The sequence below is a fragment of the Ovis canadensis genome, chromosome 1 (assembly GCF_042477335.2).
Source record: "Ovis canadensis isolate MfBH-ARS-UI-01 breed Bighorn chromosome 1, ARS-UI_OviCan_v2, whole genome shotgun sequence".
Classification (NCBI taxonomy): domain Eukaryota; kingdom Metazoa; phylum Chordata; class Mammalia; order Artiodactyla; family Bovidae; genus Ovis; species Ovis canadensis.
The window spans coordinates 70,816,332-70,837,205 of NC_091245.1; the positions used below are offsets into that span (position 1 = coordinate 70,816,332).

At 42.0% G+C, this 20,874-nt stretch overlaps 1 protein-coding gene across 2 annotated transcripts in view; it reads right to left on the reverse strand.

Annotated features, from left to right (window-relative positions):
- DIPK1A (divergent protein kinase domain 1A) overlaps window positions 1-15,336 on the reverse strand; it is a 132,025-nt gene extending 116,689 nt beyond the window's left edge. The window contains exon 1 of one of the 2 annotated variants that reach the window (XM_069598078.1): window positions 15,093-15,336. Coding sequence is in view for 1 of the 2 variants with exons in the window: in XM_069598069.1 (XP_069454170.1) it covers window positions 14,144-14,197 (54 nt within the window). In the remaining variant the exon portion in view is untranslated. Of the gene's footprint in view, window positions 1-14,143; window positions 14,467-15,092 lie in introns of those variants that run through there. The other variant, XM_069598069.1, reaches the window with a different exon arrangement.
- Window positions 15,337-20,874: the final 5,538 nt, after the last annotated feature.

Below are 20,874 nucleotides of genomic sequence, written 5' to 3' on the forward strand. Positions count from 1 at the left end.
TTCATTGGAAGGACTGATGCTGAAGCTGAAACTCCAATACTTTGGCCACCTGATGCAAAGAACTAACTCATTTGAAAAGACCCTAATGCTGAGAAAGATTTAAGTGGGGAAGGGAAGGGGACGACAGAGAATGAGATTGTTGAATGGCATTACCGACTCGATGGACATGAGTTTGTATAAACTCCAGGAGCTGGTGACAGACAGGGAGGCCTGGCGTGCTGCAGTCCACAGGGTCACAGAGTCGGACATGACTGAGCGACTGAACTGAACTGAAGAATAATTTTGAATTAGCTTTTACTGGGGGGAAATGCTTATTATAATAATAAACCAAAAACAGGAAATCATCAGCTATTCTGTCAAAAATATTTTAAGATACAAAAAGCATATAAGAATAAACACAATTTCAAGTAATTTCTTCCAGGACACAAATTCAGCATTATAAGTACCTCCCAGGTGTGGGGTGTGTGCAGTTCCCTTTAGACACACTGCTCTAGAAGTTAGAAGTGTAGTCACCAGGAAATCCGAAAAGATAAGTGATTCAAAGAGGCTACCTTCTGAGAGTAGAGCTGGGGGTAAGAAGTGGAAGAGGAAATATGACTTACATCATAAGCTCTCCAATACTTATACATATTTGTGTGGATTCAGTCATTCAACAAACATTTACTGAACATCTGCTTTGGGCTAGGCACAAAAGATAGAAGAGAGGAAACTGACATCTCCATCAGCTGTCAGGGAGATCACAGTCTGGGGTTCAGAAGAAAGAAATAAAAGCCACTGATGACAAGTCAATATCATAACTTCTGTAAGAGAAGTGTGTGCCAGATATCAGGTACTCACATTGTGGGGCACAAAAAAGGTTGCCATGTGAGGTTTAGGGAGAAATTTCTGAAAGGTCACTTCCTCTCTGAGTTGAAACCTAAAGGACAAGTAGAAAACTGAGACTAAACCCGGTAAAGAGGGATGCAGGGAAATGGGGGAAGGGCATTCTAGGGCAAAGAGGAGGAAATGGTGGGGTAGACAGGTGACACGTGGAGGAGAGCAAGGTGTGTTGGGAAACGGGAAGGTTTTCAGGATTGCTAGCGTAAACAGTTCACGAGATGGTTGCGGCCAGAATGAAATGGCAAGCCAGGAAGGGACCAGCAAAAAAGGGCTCAGAGCTCTGCTTAGTTCACTGAAAGTGAAAGTCGCTCGGTAGTGTCTGACTCTTTGCAACCCCATGGACTATACAGTCCATGGAATTCTCTAGTCCAGAATACTGGAGTGGGTAGCCTATCCCTTCTCCAGGGGATCTTCCCGACCCAGGAATTGAACTGGGGTCTCCTGCATTGCAGGTGGATTCTTTACCAACTGAGTTATCAGGGAAGCCACTGAAGGTAATGGTCCACTGAAGTCAATCACAGAAGGACTTCACTGGTAGGAGGAGGATTAGATCAGATTGGCATTTTGGAGAAGACTGATCTGGAAGGAAAGTAGGGGGTGGATCCAATAGGGGTAAAGGTGGCAGGAAGGCCCTTCTGGAGGCTACTATAGTGGGCCTAATGCTGCGATTCATGGGGTTGCAAAGAGTCAGACAAGACTGAGCGACTAAACTGAACTGAACTGAATGAGACAAAAGGAGAGAATCAGGGTACCAACAGGAAACAAATGGCCAACAGATACATGCAAAGGTACCATCACTATCATCAGAGAAATGCAAATCAAAATCACAAAGAACTATCACTTCATACCCGTTGGAATGGCTATCATCAGACAAGAGACAACTATGTTTGTGAGGATGTAGAGAAAAAGGAACCCTTGTGCACTGTTGGTGGGAATGTAAACTGGTTTAATCACTATGGAAAATATGGAGGTTCCGCAAAAAACTAAAAAACAGAACTAGCAGCATTCCTACTTCTGGGTATATAGCCAAAGGAAATGAAAATAGGATCTCAAAGAGATAGCTGCACTCCTGTGTTCAGTGCAGCGTTACTCATAATAGCCATGACATGGAAATAACCTCAGTGTCCAAGTGTTCACTGGAGGATAAACAGATAAGAAAACGTGGCAAACATGCAAACATACACATACACACTGGAAAATTATTCAGCCATGAGAAAGAAATACTGCCATTTTGCAACAAAACAGATGAACCCTGAGGGCATTATTCTAAATGAAGTAAGCCAGACAGAAAGATAAATACTGCATAGTATCATTTATATTTAGAATCTAAAATAAATTTTTTTAAGTCAAATTCATAGAAACAGAGAGTAGAAAAACGGCTACCAGAGGCTGAGAGGTGGGGAAAATAGAAAGAGATCAGTAAAAGGCCAGTAAAAACCTTACAACTGCACAATGAATAAAGTCTGAGGATCTAAGGTAAAACATAGTGACTACAGTTGATAAGACTGTATATTTAAAAAAAGAAAGATGATACAATCAAAAGCTATTTAGGAGATTCACTAGTGGAACTGTTGAGGGATTAAACATGAGGATAAGGAGATGGAGAGTCTAGAAGGACGTGAGTATATTTATCTCTTGAGTAACTGGAGAGTATCACTAACTGAAATGAGTAAAGAAGCAATTTGGGGCCAGGGCTTTAGCTTTGGACATGTTGAACATGAAGTGCTAACTAGAGGTAGATATCAAATAAGCAGTGGGATGCAAATCTGAAGTTTGAGGTGGGGACATTTGGGCTGATGATACACTAATACTAATACTAAATACTAATGGGTTGAGACCCATTAGCATTTGGGTTGTCATGGAAGCCACGTAAAGAGACACAAGGCGGCTACAAAGTGAGAAGCAGAGAAGGTTGGAGTCCTGAGGACAAGAGAGGCTAAAGAAAAGATGAGACTGAAAGGAAAGGGAGAGTATCAGGACAAGAAGAAAGGAAAGTAAGAGAAGCAAAGAGGTAGTGAGTGGGCAAAGAGCAGCGGCTGGCATGACGGAACACCTGATCCTGACTGAACTGGGAAAGGAGGGAAGCCAGAGGAGGTTGGCAGATTGGAAGAAGGGGGGGTGGCAACAGCCTCAGTTATAACGACAATGGTGAAGATGATGCGATGGAGGTGGTAGTCAGAGTGAACAGTAAGAATGTGAAAGAGCAGTGTGTGCTTGGTGTGAGCTATTGCAGTTCAATATCTGAGTGATTACAGAATGTTTTCCAATATGTGTACTGCACTGTATCATTTTGCACATCCTGAGTACTATATGCTCAGGATAAAGGACAAGACTGGAGTAATAAGTAGGCTCTGCCTTCACTGGGTATGAATTTAGTTATACAGGATCAGATGTGACTGAAAATCTTATAAGCTGACATAACAAAACAAGCATTTTTTTCTTTAAGGAGTAAAGAACAACTGTTAGGTAATAAATAGAAAGACATAGGTTACATTTTTTAAATTTTATTTTTAATTGGAGGATAATTGCTTTACAATATTGTACTGGCCTCTGCTATGCAACAACGTGAATCAACCATAAGTATACATATGTCCCCTCCCCCTTGTACCTCTCCCCACCTCACCCACCCCTCTAGGCTGTCACAGAATATTGCATTGAGCTCCCAGTGTTATATAGCCACTTTCTATTAGCTATCTATTCTACATATGGTAATGTATTAGGTTACATTTTAAAGAACCTTTTCTTAGAGTTCATAAAGTGATATTTTTCCACTTTTTAGTTTGTACAAGGCTACAAAAGATTTAAGAATAGTATCTATTGTAAAAATAAGTATTGCCTCATGTGGTTTTTCAGTAGCTATTTTTACTTTCCTTCCTTTAATAAGTATCCAAGATTCCTCTCATAGTAATTGCTGGAATGATAAATACAATGGTAACTCATAAAATTTCTTATGGCAACATCTTAAAACCTAATAGTAATGGAAGGAAAACAAAATACTTTAGGAAATGATTAATTTTTTTTTAACTGTCAGAATTTTCAGTTGAATTTTCTATGTTAGAATTCTAAGTCTCCCACGGTTTCCACCCCCTGATTATTTAATCAGCACTAATTTAGATACTGCTGTAAAGAGACTTAAAAGTAGAGATAGTATCTTGAATTTTCCAGGTGAACCCAATGTAATCATATGAACCCTTAAAGGCAGCAGTCAGAGATATGAGGCAGAGAAAGCCAGAAAAAGGCTGAGGCAGAAGAGGAAGTCAGAGAGATTGAAAACACACAAAGGCCTCCACCCACCGTTGCTGGTTTTCAAGATGGAGAAAAGAAGCCATGAGCTGATTAATGTAGGCAGCCTCTAGAAACCGAGAACAACCCCCAGCCAACAGCCAGCAAGGAAATGGAGGCCTCAGTCCTACCACAGCATGGAACTGAATTCTGAAAACAATCTGTAAGAGCCTAGAAGTCAATTCATTCTCAGAGCTCCAGAAAGAAACTCAACTCTGTGTGTGTGTGTGTTAGTCCTTTAGTCGTGTCTGACCCCATGGACTGTAATGTACCTGGCCAGGCTCCTCTGTCCATGGAATTCTCCAGGCAGGAATACTGGAGTGGATTACCATTCCCTTCTCCAGGGGATCTTCCCCCCACCCCCAACCCCCCAGGGATCAAACCCAGGTCTCCTGTATGGCAAGCAAATTCTTTACCATCTGAGGTACCAGGGAAGCCCTAGTGAGGGCTTGATTTTCAGCCTGGAGCAGAGAACCAGCTGGGTCACACCGTGCTGTGGCATCTAACCTTCAGAAGTGTGAGATGCAAGTACTAATAAATGTGTGTTGTTTTAAGATGCTAAATATGTGGCAATTTGTTACTGGACCACTGGAAAACTAACATGCTTTCTTCAATCAACTGACTTCAAACATGCTCTATCAAATCTCATTTTCTTAACCCTTAATGTAACTTTAGATAGAGTTCATTCATTTCTAGTCAGACACAATTATTATGAAGTCCAGTCTAATTTATTTTCTCCCAAGCTTTTATTTTGTGTGTGTGTGTGTTAGTGCTCAGTCATGTCTGACTCTTTGAGACCCTATGTCCTGTAGCCCACCAGGCTCCTCTGTCCATGGAATTTTCCAGGCAAGAATACTGGAATGGGTTGCAATTACCTACTCCAAGGGATCTTCCTGACCCAGAGATCAAACTCATCTCTCTTTTTATTTTGGAAATGTAACCTTTTATTTTGGAAATGCTTAAATCTTCAGAAAATTTAGGAGAAAAGTGCAAAGAATACCCTTATACCTATGCCTCTACTAATCAATTGCTAACAGTGTCCAATAATTGTTTGCTTTCTCACTCTCTCTAAACATTTAAACACCACTCCCTCTTTCTCCTTCTCCTTCTTAGGAAAGGAAGGGTAGTACTGCTTACATTAACATAACCCTGATGAATAAACATCATTCTGAAACAATAAATCAAAAAGAAACTTTTTCAGGACTTCCCTGGTGGTACAGTGATTAAGAATCCGCCTTGCAATGCAGGAGATGAAGGTTCCACCCCTAGTTGGGGAACTAAGATACCACATGCTATGGGGCAACTAAACCCAAGCACCGTAACTACTGAGCCTGCTTGCCTCAACTAGAGTCTGTGCACTGCAACCAAGATCTTGCATGCCAAAACTATTAAATCTGATGCAGCCAAATAACTTAATTAAATTAAATAAAGCCTTTTAAAAAAAAGAAGAAACCTTTTTAAACAAGACAGGCAAATGGTTAAGAAGTACATGAAAAGATTCTCAACATCATTAATCAGGGAAATGCAAATCCAAACCACAATGAGACATTACTTCAAACCCGTTAGGATGGCTGGCCCAGTAAGCAAACAAACAAAAAACAAAATAACAAATGCTGACAAGGATGTGGAAAAATTGGAGTCCTTGTGCATTGTTGATGGGAATATAAAATGATATAGCCACTACACAAAATAGTACAGACGTTCCTCAAAAATTTAAAATCAGAGGTACCCAGTGACGTGGCAATCCCACTTCTGGATAAATATATAAAATAACCAAAAGAATATCTCAAAGAGATATTATATTAGCACTCCCATGCTCCATGTGAATGTGGCATTATTCACAACAGCCAAGAAGCGGAAGTAACCCAAATGTCCATCAGCTGAGGAGTGGATAAAAAAGGTGGTATACACATACAGTGGAATATTATTCAACCTTTGAAAACCAAGATATCCTATCATACACTACCAGATGAATAAATCTTGAGGATATTCAAGTAAAATAAGCCGGTCACATACACAAAAAAATTACTGCATGATTCTACTTACACAAGTTATCTAAAGAAGTCAAACACATAGAAAAAGAAAGTAGAGTGTGGTTACCAGGATGGTGTGGAGGGGAAAAAAAGGGAGCTCTTATTCAATAGGTACAGAGTTTCAGTTTTACAAGATTGCAAGTTCTACAGATTTGTCGCCGGAAAATGTGCATGTGTTAACAGTACTGTACTATAATCTTAAAAATGGTTGAGATGGTAAACTTCATGCTGTGTGTTTTTGACCACAATAAAAAAACAAAAGAAAAAAAAATCCACAACACCATGATCACTCCTAAAACAGATATTATTTAATTTCATTAAATAATCATCAAAAAAATCCCCTACTATTTCTAAAGAAATATTCATTGACTAATATTTTGGGTCTTTTAAACATGTTCATTTTGCAGTATTCTGGTTTTTCTAAAGCCATATGCATTGTAGATTAAAGGGTTTTAAAGAAAAATTATTCACAAAATATTTAAATGTCTAAACTAAATATGTTAAAAATGTGAGACATTTATCTTTCCAATCAGTGTCAAAAGATGGTATTTAACAGAATAGTACAGTATTATTTTTCAAAGCAAATTTAAGGAATGAAAACATTAAAATGAAAACTGTAAAAAAAGAAAACTATAAAGAATACATAACATTAAGATGAAAAGCTGAGGTACTGGGAAGATAACAATGAAGAAACCCTTTTACTGCATGCTATAGCCTCAAAGTGTGTAAGTATGAAATCTGCCTGAGAATTCACCATTTCTTTAAGTTTATTATAGTGACTAATAATAGTATCAAAAGGCTGCATTATAAATCTGTGCTTGATATTAAGACATCATGGGATGCATATGCTCCCTGTATATTCACTAGTTTCAGAAAGCTAATTAGAGTTATGGAGATTCAGTTTCAGGCGAAGGCAAAAGTTTAACCTCGTACAGCAGGTATAAAAGAGCTGATGAACCACACCACCTACAGCCCTTCTCCCTTTGGAGAATAGGAAACAATACTTGCTTTTATTACCCTTAGATTTAAAATAATCCAGGGAGTTGAAAATGAACAAGAAGCCATATTATTCTTACTACAGTATTTGTCAACATTGTCACTATTATCAACTAAACCATATCAGTAACCCTACAAGACACTAAATCCTGCAAAAATATACACACGAAGTAAAAAAGAACCAAACCATCTATAGCAGTCACGTTTGAAGACTAGTACCAATGTAAATCAAAGAGCCAGGTAGGTGTCAGAACTGTTACAGTGCTGACAACCTCATTAGAACATGCCATTTATCCATCCATTCATAACAGCCCTACTGAACACATGAAACTGTTAGTTATTTTTAAGAGGCTACCTTAAGAAATTTAAAACTTTCGCAATTTAAAAGACTTGAAAAACCCTCAGAAGTACCCAAGTATCTCAGACTTCAAATGCCATTAGCATTCCAGCAGGCTTTTATATGTAACAGGGCACGTAGGCAGAATGACTGGAATGGAAAATGTGTCTAATCTAAGTATAGAGAATTAGCTTAAATTGTCTTAACTTTCATTCTTCCAGGACTTAATGACAGTGAGAAGAAGAAAGGTATTATAAAGTAAAACCAATGAATTATAGGGCTGTTGTGTTATCAGTCCCACTCAGGCTATGAGCAAACTCTAAACAAAGTGGATCCTAATTTGTTGAAAACGCGCTGCTAAAAAGAGACAAACACAGGTGTCAACTTGGGTCACCACACAGGCCCCAAAGAGTACCATCACAATGGTGTGCGGAAGAAAAACACTGCCTAAAAATGGTCCAAACAGGAACACACCTACAGATCCTGTTCTCAGAGGCAGGATTCTACTCTGTTCAATGTGCCACAACATATAGCTAGTCCAGGAAAATACTAATTCCCAGGTAAGATTTCAACAAAATAGCCAGGAAGGATAGAACTTAAAGTTAATGTGCTCTGAGAATGTCGCCTTGCCCTGAGCCGTTGTTTGCTCAGGTAAATGCTGCTGGGCTGTATCTACTTCAAGCAGATCACAAGCCCTCTTGGTTCACAGAGAGGCCACACAGGCAAACAGTGTGCCTGCACCGGTCCTCTGGACAAAGTACTCTCTACACCAAAAAGCTGGCATGGGTGGAATTTATGACAAGAAGCAGTGAGAAGGACTGCGTCAACGGGATAAACTAGATTTCTTTTTTTACAGCTTTATTGAGATGTAATTCACATACCATACAATGTATTCATTTAAAGTATACAATTCAGTGGATCTTAGTATATGCACAGAGTTGTGCACAGCATCAATTTTAGAATATTTCCTTTATCCCAAAAGAAACCTCATACCCATTTCCCCACAACCCTCCCAGTCCTATGCAAGAACTAATCTATCTTCTGTCTTTATAGATTTGCCTTTGCTGGCTACTTCATATAAATGAAACCCCAGAATATGTGATCTTTTATGAATGGCTTCTTTCATATATTAATGGTTTCAAGGTTCATCCATGTTATAGCATTTATCAATTCTTCATTTCTCTTTATTGTTGAACAATATTCTACTACATGTATATATACCATTATCAGTTTTTCTCTTCACAAGCAGAAGAATCTCCTTTGCTACATAAACAAAACTGTAAAAAGTAATTAGGTCCCCACATTAGTCTATAAATGCCTATTTAAGCCATATTATAGCTGAAAACTTTTCATTAATTGCATACTACTACAGTTTCTAGAAAGTGTTAGTTGCTCAGTCATGTCCGACTCTGCAACCCCATGGACTGTAGGCTCCTCTGTCCATGGGATTCTCCAGGCAAGAATACTGGAGTCGGTTGCCATCTCCTACTCCAGAGGATCTTCCCAACCCAGGCGTTGAACCCGCGTCTCCTGCTTTGCAGGTGGACTCTACCATTTGAGCCACCAGTGAAGTCCACTGTTCCTAGAAACATTCTACAGTTTCTAGAAACATTATCAATTATCACAGTGACATTTGGATTAAAGAAAATACTGAGAATGAAGCTCCTTTTTAGGTAATTGCTTTCATTTTTTTCCTGTAAACTGCAGTAGGAAGGGAAACTTGCAAGTCCTAAGGCCTGAACACCTCAGAACAGAACTACTTTTGGACTCCACCCACTTTAAGACAGAACAGCAAAACTGCAAGCATACACAGCTGGTCTCTGAAACCTTCCTCTCTTCTGGCTGGGCCCTTCACCTCTTCCCCCATCTTTGAAATTTCATTCCTTCAGTGCTCTTCACCCCTAACCCTATCTCCAAACAAAACAAAATCTTTTATATATCTGTTGACTAATTACAGCTTTACTTTAAACTAAAATATTACATTTACATGAAAATGTTACTTACACCAGACATTTTCTAAGACTTTCTCCCAAAACCTGAAATGAGAATTAAGTTTTCCTTCAAAGAACTTCTGGCAGGAATCAGCTGGTAAGGGGAGAGTTTTTCGTTTTGTTTTTACCAAGAGACCCTCTCATATCACAGTAAATCCATCCCATAGCAAATCAAATCTAGTCATTCTCTCAGAATAATGCATATGTAGGAGAATGAGAGAAAGTAAGAAACTGCTGTTAATTTCGTTAAGGCATGATAATGGTATTATGATTATGTCAAAAATATCATTATCTGTTAGAAATTCATACTGAGGCATTTAAATGAAATTATGTGATACATGGGATCTGCTTCAAAATATTTTAGTTGGAAAAAGGACACAGGGGAAGGGACATGAAACAAAATACTGATAATTGTAGAGGGCAAGTAATAGGTACCTGAGAGTACATTATTCTTTTCTGCTTTATGTATGTATAAAAATTTCTATAGTAAAATACTTTTATAAAAGAGAGAAACTGTTCTCTTCCTCTCAGGCACTCTTTTGTCCCTTCACTTTTTCTTCATAGCACTTTTATTTCTAAGGTTATTTGATTAATGTTTGTCTCCTTGACTAGACTTTAAGCTCCATGAGGATCACAAGGGTGTTTGTTTAGAATTCTGTAGAATCCCAACCCCCTCACAGAGTTTCTGGCATGTGAAAGGCATAGACAAATATTTACTAAATAAATGATGAAGTCAGTAAAATTAAGTCATATCATGTCCCTAGATCAATAAAGACTCAACAAATAAAAGGGGATGATAGAAAGTCAGGGACCTTTGGTTGAAGGAATTGAACATATTTACCTACATGTAAATTTATCATTTAAGTTCACATGCTTTTCTATTAAAAATGCAGTTAAGATGCCAGAAAATAGATTTAACTTCATCTAGCTGAGTTCCAGAAAAACATCTACTTCTGCTTTATTGACTATGCCAAAGCCTTTGACTGTGCGGATCACAACAAACTGTGGAAAACTAAGAGATGGGAATATCAGACCATCTTACCTGCCTCCTGAGAAATCTGTATGCAGGTCAAGAAGCAACAGTTAGAACTGGACATGGAACAACAGACTGGTTCCAAATAGGAAAAGGAGTCCGTCAAGGCTGTATATTGTCACCCTGCTTATTTAACTTATATGCAGAATACATCACATGAAATGCCAGGCTGGATGAAGCACAAGCTGGAATCAAGATTGCCAGGAGAAATATCATTAACCTCAGATACGCAGATGACACCACCCTTATGGCAGAAAGCAAAGAAAAACTAAAGAGCCTCTTGATGAAAGTGAAACAGGAGAGTGAAAAAGTTGGGTTAAACTCAATATTCAGAAAACTAAGCTCATGGCATCCAGTCCCATCACTTCATGCCAAATAGATGGGGAAACAATGGAAACGGTGACAGACTTTTATTTTGGGGGGTTCTAAAAATCACTGAAGATGGTGATTGCAGCCATGAAATTAAAAGACACTTACTCCTTGGAAGGAAAGTTATGATCAACCTAGACAGCATATTAAAAAGCAGAGACATTACTTTGCCAACAAAGGTCCATCTAGTCAAGGCTATAGTTTTTCCAGTGGTCATGCATGGATGTGAGAGTTGGACTGTGAAGAAAGCTGAGTGCCGAAGAATTGATCCTTTTGAACTGTAGTGTTGGAGAAGACTCTCGAGAGTCCCTTGGACTACAAGGAGATCCAACCAGTCCATTCTAGGGGAGATCAGTCCTGGGTTTATTGGAAGGACTGATACCAAAGCTGAAACTCCAATACTTTGGCCACCTCATGCAAAGAGCTGACTCATTGGAAAAGACCCTGATGCTGGGAGGGATTGGGGGCAGGAGGAGAAGGGGCCAACAGAGGATGAGATGGCTGGATGGCATCACCAACTCGATGGACATGAGTTTGAGTGAACTCCGGGGGTTGGTGATGGACAGGAAGGCCTGGTATGCTGCAATTCACGGAGTCACAAAGAGTCGGACATGACTGAGCGACTGAACTGAAACTGAACTTATCCTTACTACATTCACATGATTACACAGCTAAGAACTACAATTTCTACTTATGATAAGGAAACTATGGAACGAGAAAGTTACGAAATTTTTTCAAGGTCATAATGAACCAGAGGTACAAATGAATAAAACTCAGCTCTGTCCTCATGCGTCACGCTGTTCCCAAAGGAACATGATTTTAAAGAAAATCAGGGGCTTCCCTGGCTGTCCAGTGTTTAAGACTCCATGCTAACAATCCTCAAAGCCCGGTCAGGGAACTAAGATCCTGCAAGCCACATGGCACTGCCAAAAAACAACAAAGATAAATAAAATAAAACTTAAAAGATCATCAAGATAAAAAATGAAAGGAGTATTTTATATGTTAATTCAACTTTCAGTGACTGAGAAACTGAATAGATAGCTCTACAATAGTCTTAGATGAAAATATTTTTCTTTGACTTCATCCAAAACAATTTACAGCTGAAGCACCTAGTGGAAATAAAAAAATGAAAGTGAGACCTAGCCAGGCTCCTCTGCCCATAGAATTCTCTAAGCAAGAATACTGGAGTGGGTAGCCATTCCCTTCTCCAGGGAATCTTCCCAATTCAGGGATCAAACCCAGGTTTCCCACACTGCAGGCATTCTTTACCATCTGAGCCACCAGGGAAGCCCCAAACGGTAGAAGTAGTATTAAAAACAGAAGGTGAAGCATTTAAGCAATAGAGAACAGAAGAAGGCATGACACTGAGTAATGTGAAGGCCTTTTTATTCAGCGGGTTAAACTGAAAAGGTATGGTGAAGACAACTAACAAGAAAATTCCTAAATACTAACAAATAATAAATACTAATACCAAGACAATGTTTAAAACACCAGTACTCCAGGTTCCCAAGTTCTAAAATTTATCACAAATATAATACTATAATCAACAAAGTTTTCTATTTAATCATTATTTTATATAGAAAAAGCCTACTAATATATAACTATGCCCCAAATCCTTTTGAAATGCTGAAGACCTGAGTTTACCTTAGTTTGGTAATGGATAATGATGCACACATTCTGGAAGGCAGAATTACTAAATGTTTGCCATTAACAGAAGCCTAACTATTTGTAAAACTAACCTTAACTCAGTCAATCTGAAAGTTCTTATGCTATGGTGCCAAAAAAAATGTCACAACCACATGTGTGGAGAAGGTTGAGAACCAAATGAATCAAAGTCTAAAAGTGTGCCGCAAAATCTAAAAAAAAAAAAGCTAGACAGTTTTAGTTAAGAAAAAAGATTTTAAACATCTCAAACTAATTTTGAGAATAGAGTCTGGAAAGTGGTTTGTTTTCCTTTTTTCTCTTTTTTTCCTCTTCACATAAAGGGTTACAAAGAGGTATCTGGCCTGGATTGAATTCTACACTGGGTTGCTCTACTGTTACTCGTGGCACAATTACTACTGGTGGAGTTGCTACAAAGGCTCAGAACGATCAGTTTTACTCCTATATTCTTCATTTCATGAGCTGTCAGTCAAGGTTCCAACTTGAAGTACATCACTCATTGCATGGTAGTGATTCACACACGCAATTTCCAAACAAAAATGAAAGATTTACTTGCCCCATGATGGTTTCTTCTCAACTTTTAAAATAATTGATAAAAGCACCACCTAATGAATTCCCATCCCCAAATAATCTATCGATACTCTTAAGCATTTTAATGTAAGGGGTAAAGGAATACTGTTCTCTGAATGCAGACACAACTGCTGACCCACGTGAAGAACTGATTTGTAGTTGTTTTCCCACTTGGGTGATGGATTTGCGCTCAGCTACTCATGGTGTCTACTAGGTCCCCCTGGTGACTAACAGTACATGAAAGCTGTAGTAGGGTTCGAAGACACAGACTGGCAGAGGAATAGAGGGTGGAACGGGAAATTATGAAAAATTAACACGCGAATAGTATACATGACATAACAGAATTACATTTGCATTGTTGGCGTATTCGTGATCCGCACAAGACATTGTCCCTTCCTTTTAAAACGCAAACATCCACCAGCCTCGCTTGAGCCCTTGCTCCCGTTTAAATCACGGGTGTGATGGAGATCGAACCAAGTGGTTCAGCCCGAGGCACATGCCGCTTCACCAGGATTTGAAGAAAACACTGATGTGACAATTTGTCATAATTTTCTAAAATATGGAGGAATGACACACCACCTTTCCTACCACCTACTGAGGACTCCGGACTGAGCCGAGAACAGCCTCCCTGCGGGGCCCACCAGGGAGGGGGGAGCAGAGCAATGGACCAGGGAGAAGACCGCGGCACGTCCCGAGCCCAGACTGTGGAGCCCCAAACGCGAGGGGCGTGGGGCCGCACCCGGGTCACGTCCCGGGGCTCTCGGGATGCGAGGCGCCGAGGACGAGCCCGGACCGGTCGGGACGCTGGGGGGCGGCGGGACAGCGCCGCGGTGGAGGCTGCGGCGCCCGGTCAGCGAGGGAGGGCGCGCCGCCAGGTGCCGGACGGCAGGGGGCAGCGGGGTTCGGGCGGGCGCCGACCCAGGGAGGGAGGAGGAAGGCGGGCAAGTCCCGCGCAGAGAGCGGGCGCGCGGCGGGCTCGCCGCCGGCCTACCTGGAGGTAACAGGGCTTCCTTAGCCAGGCCCCCGGACAGAGACTCCTCGCCATGGTAATCACACATCGCCCCACCGCGCCGCAGTCAGAGGCGGACCCGAGCGCCGGCGACCCGGCTCCCCGCCTTTCCCCGCCTCCCCGCCCCCAGTCCGGCCGGGCCCGCCCACTCCTCCGCCCCCGTCGCGGCGCGCGCCGCGCTCCCCCCGGCCCCTCTGCGGCGACGGCGGCCGGCGGCCCGAGGCCCGGCCTTCTGCTCTGCTCGCCCGTCTACCGCGGCTGTCAGAGCCGCCGCTGCCGGCTCCGCCATAAAGGGGAGTCGCGCCTCGCTCGGCCGACACAAATCCAACTGCGCCTCGCGCTTAAAGGGGAGGCGTGCGGAGGAAGGAGGGGGCGCCGCGGAAGCCGGGGTGTAGCGTGTTCGGCGCCTGGAGGGGAGGGCCGGGGAGCCCAGCTCTCCGAACGAGCCGACCTAAGTGGCTGCTCCCGGCTACCCACTCCCCTGGCCGCGCTTCTCGCCACCCCGCCCGGCATGTCTGACGCTCCGTTTGGACTCTGCTCCTTCAGCCCGGACGTGTCTGGGCGGGTTGCGTGGAAATTCAAGGGAAGCTTGGGGCTCCTTCCCTGAGGACCGGCTTTTTCCTCCCTCGCGTGCCGTGGCCCGTGCGGCAGCGGGAGCAACAGACTGGCGCGTCCACTGAGCCAACGCAGACGGGGCTCTCCTCTACTGAATATAACCTGCCCCCACATCCAGCCTTAAACTCTTACAGCCTTAAACTTGTTTTTCCTGAGTACTTTTTAAAGTCTGACCTTTCTGGTTTGAATTGCTTTAAAACAGCTTTAGAGTTTTCCTGGCCCTACCCACGAACCTTGAGTCAAAAGAGAAAAAGACAAACATTACTAAATTAAATACAGTTCTGAAGTCAGGAGGCCCGGGACGTGGCACACTTACTCAGTTAAGGCTGCATAACACAGGGTGTGGTGTCTTTCTTTTGACGGTGAAGTCCAAATAAGGGAAAAAACAGCCATCCTAGCGGGAGAACAGCTGTTGATCCTAGTGACTTGTAAGAAGATACATTTTTGCTTCTTTTTATCCCATAGGTTGCCACTTAGAACTCGAGCCTCTTCCTCTGACAAGAAGTTTCCGTAGGAGCAAAACTTGACTCTCACTGTGGTTTTTACTTAAGCTTTGTTCCAGTGCTTTCCGTTTCTGAAGAATTGCATTCTTGCCTGCCCCTCGCCCAACCCAAGCACAAACAGGCTTAAAACCTGTGTGGTATTTTATTGCTGCAAATAAACCCGTTTTTCATTGATCTTTCAGCTTGGGTTAAAAGATTTCAGTAATTCCTGAGTATGATAAGTACTAGTTTAATTAGTTCTTTCGTTCATTCAATAAACAAATATTAATTGAGCCCCTGGACATTGTTCTAGTTGATTGGGTTATATACCTGAGCAAAATACAAAACCCTCAGCCCTTGTGGATATTACATTCTGGAAGTAGGGGCAGCAGGCAATAAGTAATACATAAGAAAATCAAATAGGATAATAAAGCAGATAGGGGGTATGTTAAAAAAAAAAAGGAAAACAAACGGGTGAAGATGAGAAAGACTACAGGTAGAGTTGGTTAGGGAAGAAAGATAAGGAATTCAAGTACTGGACTTTTTTACATTCAAGATATCTATTGGAAATTCAAGTGGAGATCTTAAGTAGGCAGCTGTACATGGGAGTGCAGTGTTAAGAAGGGTGGTCCAAGCTACCATATGCAGCATAAAAGATATCAGCTTTTTTTTTTTTTAAGATGAAAGTTATGTCTTATTCTGTGACCTTACTGAGGACTACAGCCCAGGTTATAGGAGTTTTTGCCAGCTCAGTAGTATGATCTAAAAGTCATCAGAAACTTAGATTTGTCAAAAAGTAGAGATATTAAATGATATTTAAAGTCACAAGGAAGTGAATATAAATAGAAGAGAACCAAAGATGAAACCTTGTAACTTCAAGGCAGGAGAGTGGATGAGCCAGCAAAGGAGACTGAAAAGGAAAAGCCAGTGAAGTTGGTGAGCTGAGAGTGAGGTGCCTGGAAGTCAAGTGAATATTATCAAGGAGGTGAGTGAGGAAGTGAGGACTGAGAAATAACCACTGGATTTAGTACCATGGAGGCTATGGGAAACGGGAAAAAGAACTTGAATGGGTTTAAGAGAAAATTGAAGGAGAAAAATTGGAGATACTAATATTATGCTGCTGCTGCTGCTAAGTCGCTTCAGTCTTGTCCGACTCTGTGCGACCCCATAGACGGCAGCTCACCAGGCTCCCCCGTCCCTGGGATTCTCCAGGCAAGAATACTGGAGTGGGTTGCCATTTCCTTCTCCAATGCATGAACGTGAAAAGTGAAAGTGAAGTCGCTCAGTCGTGTCCGACTCTTAGCGACGCCATGGACTGCAGCCTACCAGGCTCCTCCGTCTATGGGATTTTCCAGGCAAGAGTACTGGAGTGAGGTGCCATTGCCCTCTCCAACTAATATTATAGGCAATTCTGTTTAGCAGTACTCCTGCAGAAGGGAGCCCAAAAATGATGGTGGGGAGCCTACCACCACAGTTAACTGGTGGTGGAAGTGGAGTCAAAAGTAGGTTGGCCAAAAAATTGAAATATTTGTTTCGATGAGAATGATCTAGAAGAGGAGGAAATTTTTATGAAGGAGCAAGAAGAGAGAATTGCTAGAGTGGTGCCTTTGAAAGGGGAAAAGTTTATGATCTAGCACAAGAATGAAAGGATTATCTATAGACAGGAGTACAGACTGTTCATCTATGAAAACTGGAGGGAAGGTCATAGGAGCGGTGGTGAGAATCTGTGGAAGTTCTCTTCTGATTGTTTTTTTCATAGACATATGACATAAAGTCATCAGGGAAGAGAAGGTGATGAGGAGAGAAGCGAAGATGTGAAATATTCATCCAGGAGAATGGAAAGATGAAGATACTAGGAAAGCAAATATATCATAGGCTTGCTGAGTGTCATTAAGGGCCCACTTGAGTTAGTTATGTATGGATGTGAGAGTTGGACTGTGAAGAAAGCTGAATGCCAAAGAATTGATGCTTTTGAACTGTGGTGTTGGGGAAGACTCTTGAGAGTCTCCTGGACTGCAAGGAGATCCAACCGGTCCATCCTAGAGGAGATCGGTCCTGGGTGTTCATTGGAAGGACTGATGCTAAAGCTGAAACTCCAATACTTTGGCCACCTCATGTGAAGAGTTGACTCATTGGAAGAGACCCTGATGCTGGGAGGGATTGGGGGCAGGAGGAGAAGGGGCCGACAGGGGATGAGATGGCTGGATGGCATCACCAACTCGATGGACATGAGTTTGGGTGGACTCCAAGAGTTGGTGATGGACAGGGAGGCCTGGCATGCTGCGGTTCATGGGGTCGCAAAGGGTCAGACATGACTGATCAACTGAACTGAACTGAGTTCATGGTCATAAATTTAAGTGGGATAAGTCAGTGTGTTTGTCCTTTCTTCCTCCAGCAGTAATTGACTGAGCCAGGATGCAGGCTCAAAGTAAGCTTAGAATTCTACAAAATTAGCTTTTACCAAGGAAATAAGAGCAAGAACAGAGGCACAAGGAACTCAAAGATGTAAAGGAGTATGATTCACCATGGAGTTTTAAGATGAGGGAATAGTAGATATGGAGAGACTAAGGCCAGAAAAAATGTGGTTGGATCAGTGAATTGCAGGTCCTTTCAGGGTTGAGGGACTGTAGGAGTCCAACAACAAGAGGGAATGATCTGAAAATATAGGTGTAACATAAAGGGTCTGGCTCCATTTTTGATATTTGATGACAGCTTTCAAGCCCCACCACTTCTTTGCTCCCTGTGTCCCACATCTGGGAAAGTTGATCAGAAAGCCCAGCTGCTCACTCCTTTGGTGCCCATGGGAAGTTCAAAGTATACAAGAGCCTGTCCATGCAAGGGACGCTTGACCCTGCCCCCACACACCCATCCCAAACACCATAAACCCTAAGAAAGTCTCCTCTCTCTGCTCCCTCAAGTCATATTCAGACCAGCTTGGAGACTGGCCTGCTCTCCTCAGAAAACTTCTCTACATGTGTAATAAAATCTTTCATACTCTGAAAAAGTTAATACATATGTAGCATCATCAGTCTTGACATCCCAAACCAAATACAGGTGGAGGAATCTATCTCAAGTCTGCAGAATGACCATAACAATGTGGCAGTTTGAGTGGGATGCATGCAATAAAGATTATGGAGAAGTGATGAATTGAATTTGACAATGCCAATGAATGACTAAAGAGTCTAGGATACAGTGTCATTGGAAGTGAGTCAAAGAGGGAGTATCATGAGGATTATATGTATACATATTAAAAACAGCAAGATTTAGGACAAGGGAGATACTGGACAGGACATGTGTGCTAAACCTCTTCAGTCATGTCTGACTCTGTGCAACCTATGGACTGCAGCCTGCCAGGCTCCTCTGTCCATGAGATTCTCCAGGAATACTGGAGTGGGTTGCTGTGCACTCCTCCAGGGGATCTTCCCTACCCAGGGATCAAACCTGCATTTCTTATATCTTCCTGCATTAGCAGGCTGGTTCTTTACCACTAGCGCCACCTGGGAAGCCCCCTGGATAGGATGCCAGTAGCCAAAAGTTAAAGTCCTTGAGAAATAATTCAGAGTGATCTATGAGTGAGTAGGGGACTACCACAATGAGGAGAGTGATATGAGTGATATGTCCTCTCATCAGAGGTCATGAGTTTAAGAAACAAATACTTTAGGGGGAGGAATTAGATAGGAGATGAGGAGAATAGCCTGAGAGAAGCAATGAAGAGTAAAGAGGCTCTCTCTCCCACCTCCAAGTCTTCCAAGGGTTCTGGGAAGGTTGCAGGGACAACAGCATCCACAGAGGGTAAGCCAGGTGTGCTTTAGAACAAGAAGGTGAAGAAATAGAGAAGAGATAGAAGATACAAAGGTTTTCGCTGAAGATGAACTGTGAATTCCAGAGGACATAGTGGAAAGAGTCTCAGAAATTGGGGAGTGTGGTAAAGGGGTTCAAAATAGGTGATGTGAAGAGCCCTGAGTGATTTAGTGGGTGGAAGATGAAGGGTGATCTGGGAGTCTAGGATTTCTTATGGTAAAGGATATAATCAGAAATAATAGGGACAAAGTTTCAACCAAATGAGAAGTGATTGTCAATTTCCATTTAGAATCAACAAAGAATCAATGTAGGGTTTCCCTGGTGGCTCAGCGGTGAAGAATCCACCTGCAGTACAGGTTCCATGCCTGGGTCAGGAAGATACCCTGGAGAAGGCAATGGCAGCCCACTCCAGTGTTCTTGCCTGGGAAATGCCAAGCAAGGAGGAAACTGGCAGGCTTCATACAGTTCTTGGGTTCACAAAAGAGTTGGACATGACTTAGTGACTAAAACAACAAAAAACAACAAAAAGAATCAATGTAGTTAACATTTTCTTATTCGAAAGGGGGAAATTAGTTTTCTGTTCATTTTCGTTTTCAATTCTCATTTGGGTAGTTTCTCTTGTCATCCCATGTAGAGCAGCAAGCAGCTACCCTAGGGTCCATCCTGGGACCCTCCTAGGTGGGTTTGATGAGCTCTCATACCTTTGAACTTACACTTTTTGCTTTAAATCTACATGTGAATCCCAAGATGGATCCAAGAAGGTTGACCTGTGGCCAATTTGGGTAGGAAACATTCTACCTCTTGACCTGGCTCGCCTTCCTACATGGATTACAGTTGCCCTGTGAATTTTTCTGTCATATGGTGGAACTACCTTACAAGCATCTAAATTTACCTGTTTACCTAGCATCCATTCTTGTGAACTTAAAAGACCGTTTTTCTAAGTAAAACCTAGGTAATGCAAAACTAATGGTTGCGTAGCTGATCCATATGGTTGTGTTCAGAAGTATAATTTGTGGCCTCTTAGTCCTCATGTATAACATAACTTTGGACATCCAGAGACAAAAGAGCAACTTCAGTGGTTTCAAATATAGAAAAATCAAGATCAATGGCCTTTAGACTTTTTTTGCTTCAGTTCAGTTCAGTTTAGTCTCTCACTGGTGTCCAATTCTTTGCGACCCCATGAACCACAGCACGCCAGGCCTCCCTGTCCATCACCAACTCCCGGAGTTTACACAAACTCATGTCCATTGAGTCGGTGATGCCATCCAGCCATCTCATCCTCTGTTGTCCCCTTCTACTGCCCTCAATCTTTCCCAGCATCAGGGTCTTTTCCAATGAGTCAGCTCTTCACATCAGCTGGCCAAAGTATTGGAGTTTCAGCTTCAATATCAGTCCTTCCAATGAACAACCAGGACTGATCTCCTTCAGGATGGACCGGTTGGATCTCCTTGCAGTCCAAGGGACTCTCAAGAGTCTTCTCCAACACCACAGTTCAAAAGCATCAGTTCTTCGGCACTCAGCTTTCTTTAAAGTCCAACTCTGACGTCCATACCTGACCACTGGAAAAACCATAGCCTTGACTAGAAGTACCTTTGTTGACAAAGTAATATCTCTGCTTTTTAATATGCTGTCTAGGTTGGTCATAAGCGTCTTTTAATTTCATGGCTCCAATCACCATCTACAGTGATTTTGGAGCCCAGAAAAATAAAGTCAGCCACTGTTTCCACTGTTTCCCCATCTATTTGCCATGAAACGATGGGACTGGATGCCATGATCTTAGTTTTCTGAATGTTGAGCTTTAAGACAACTTTTTCA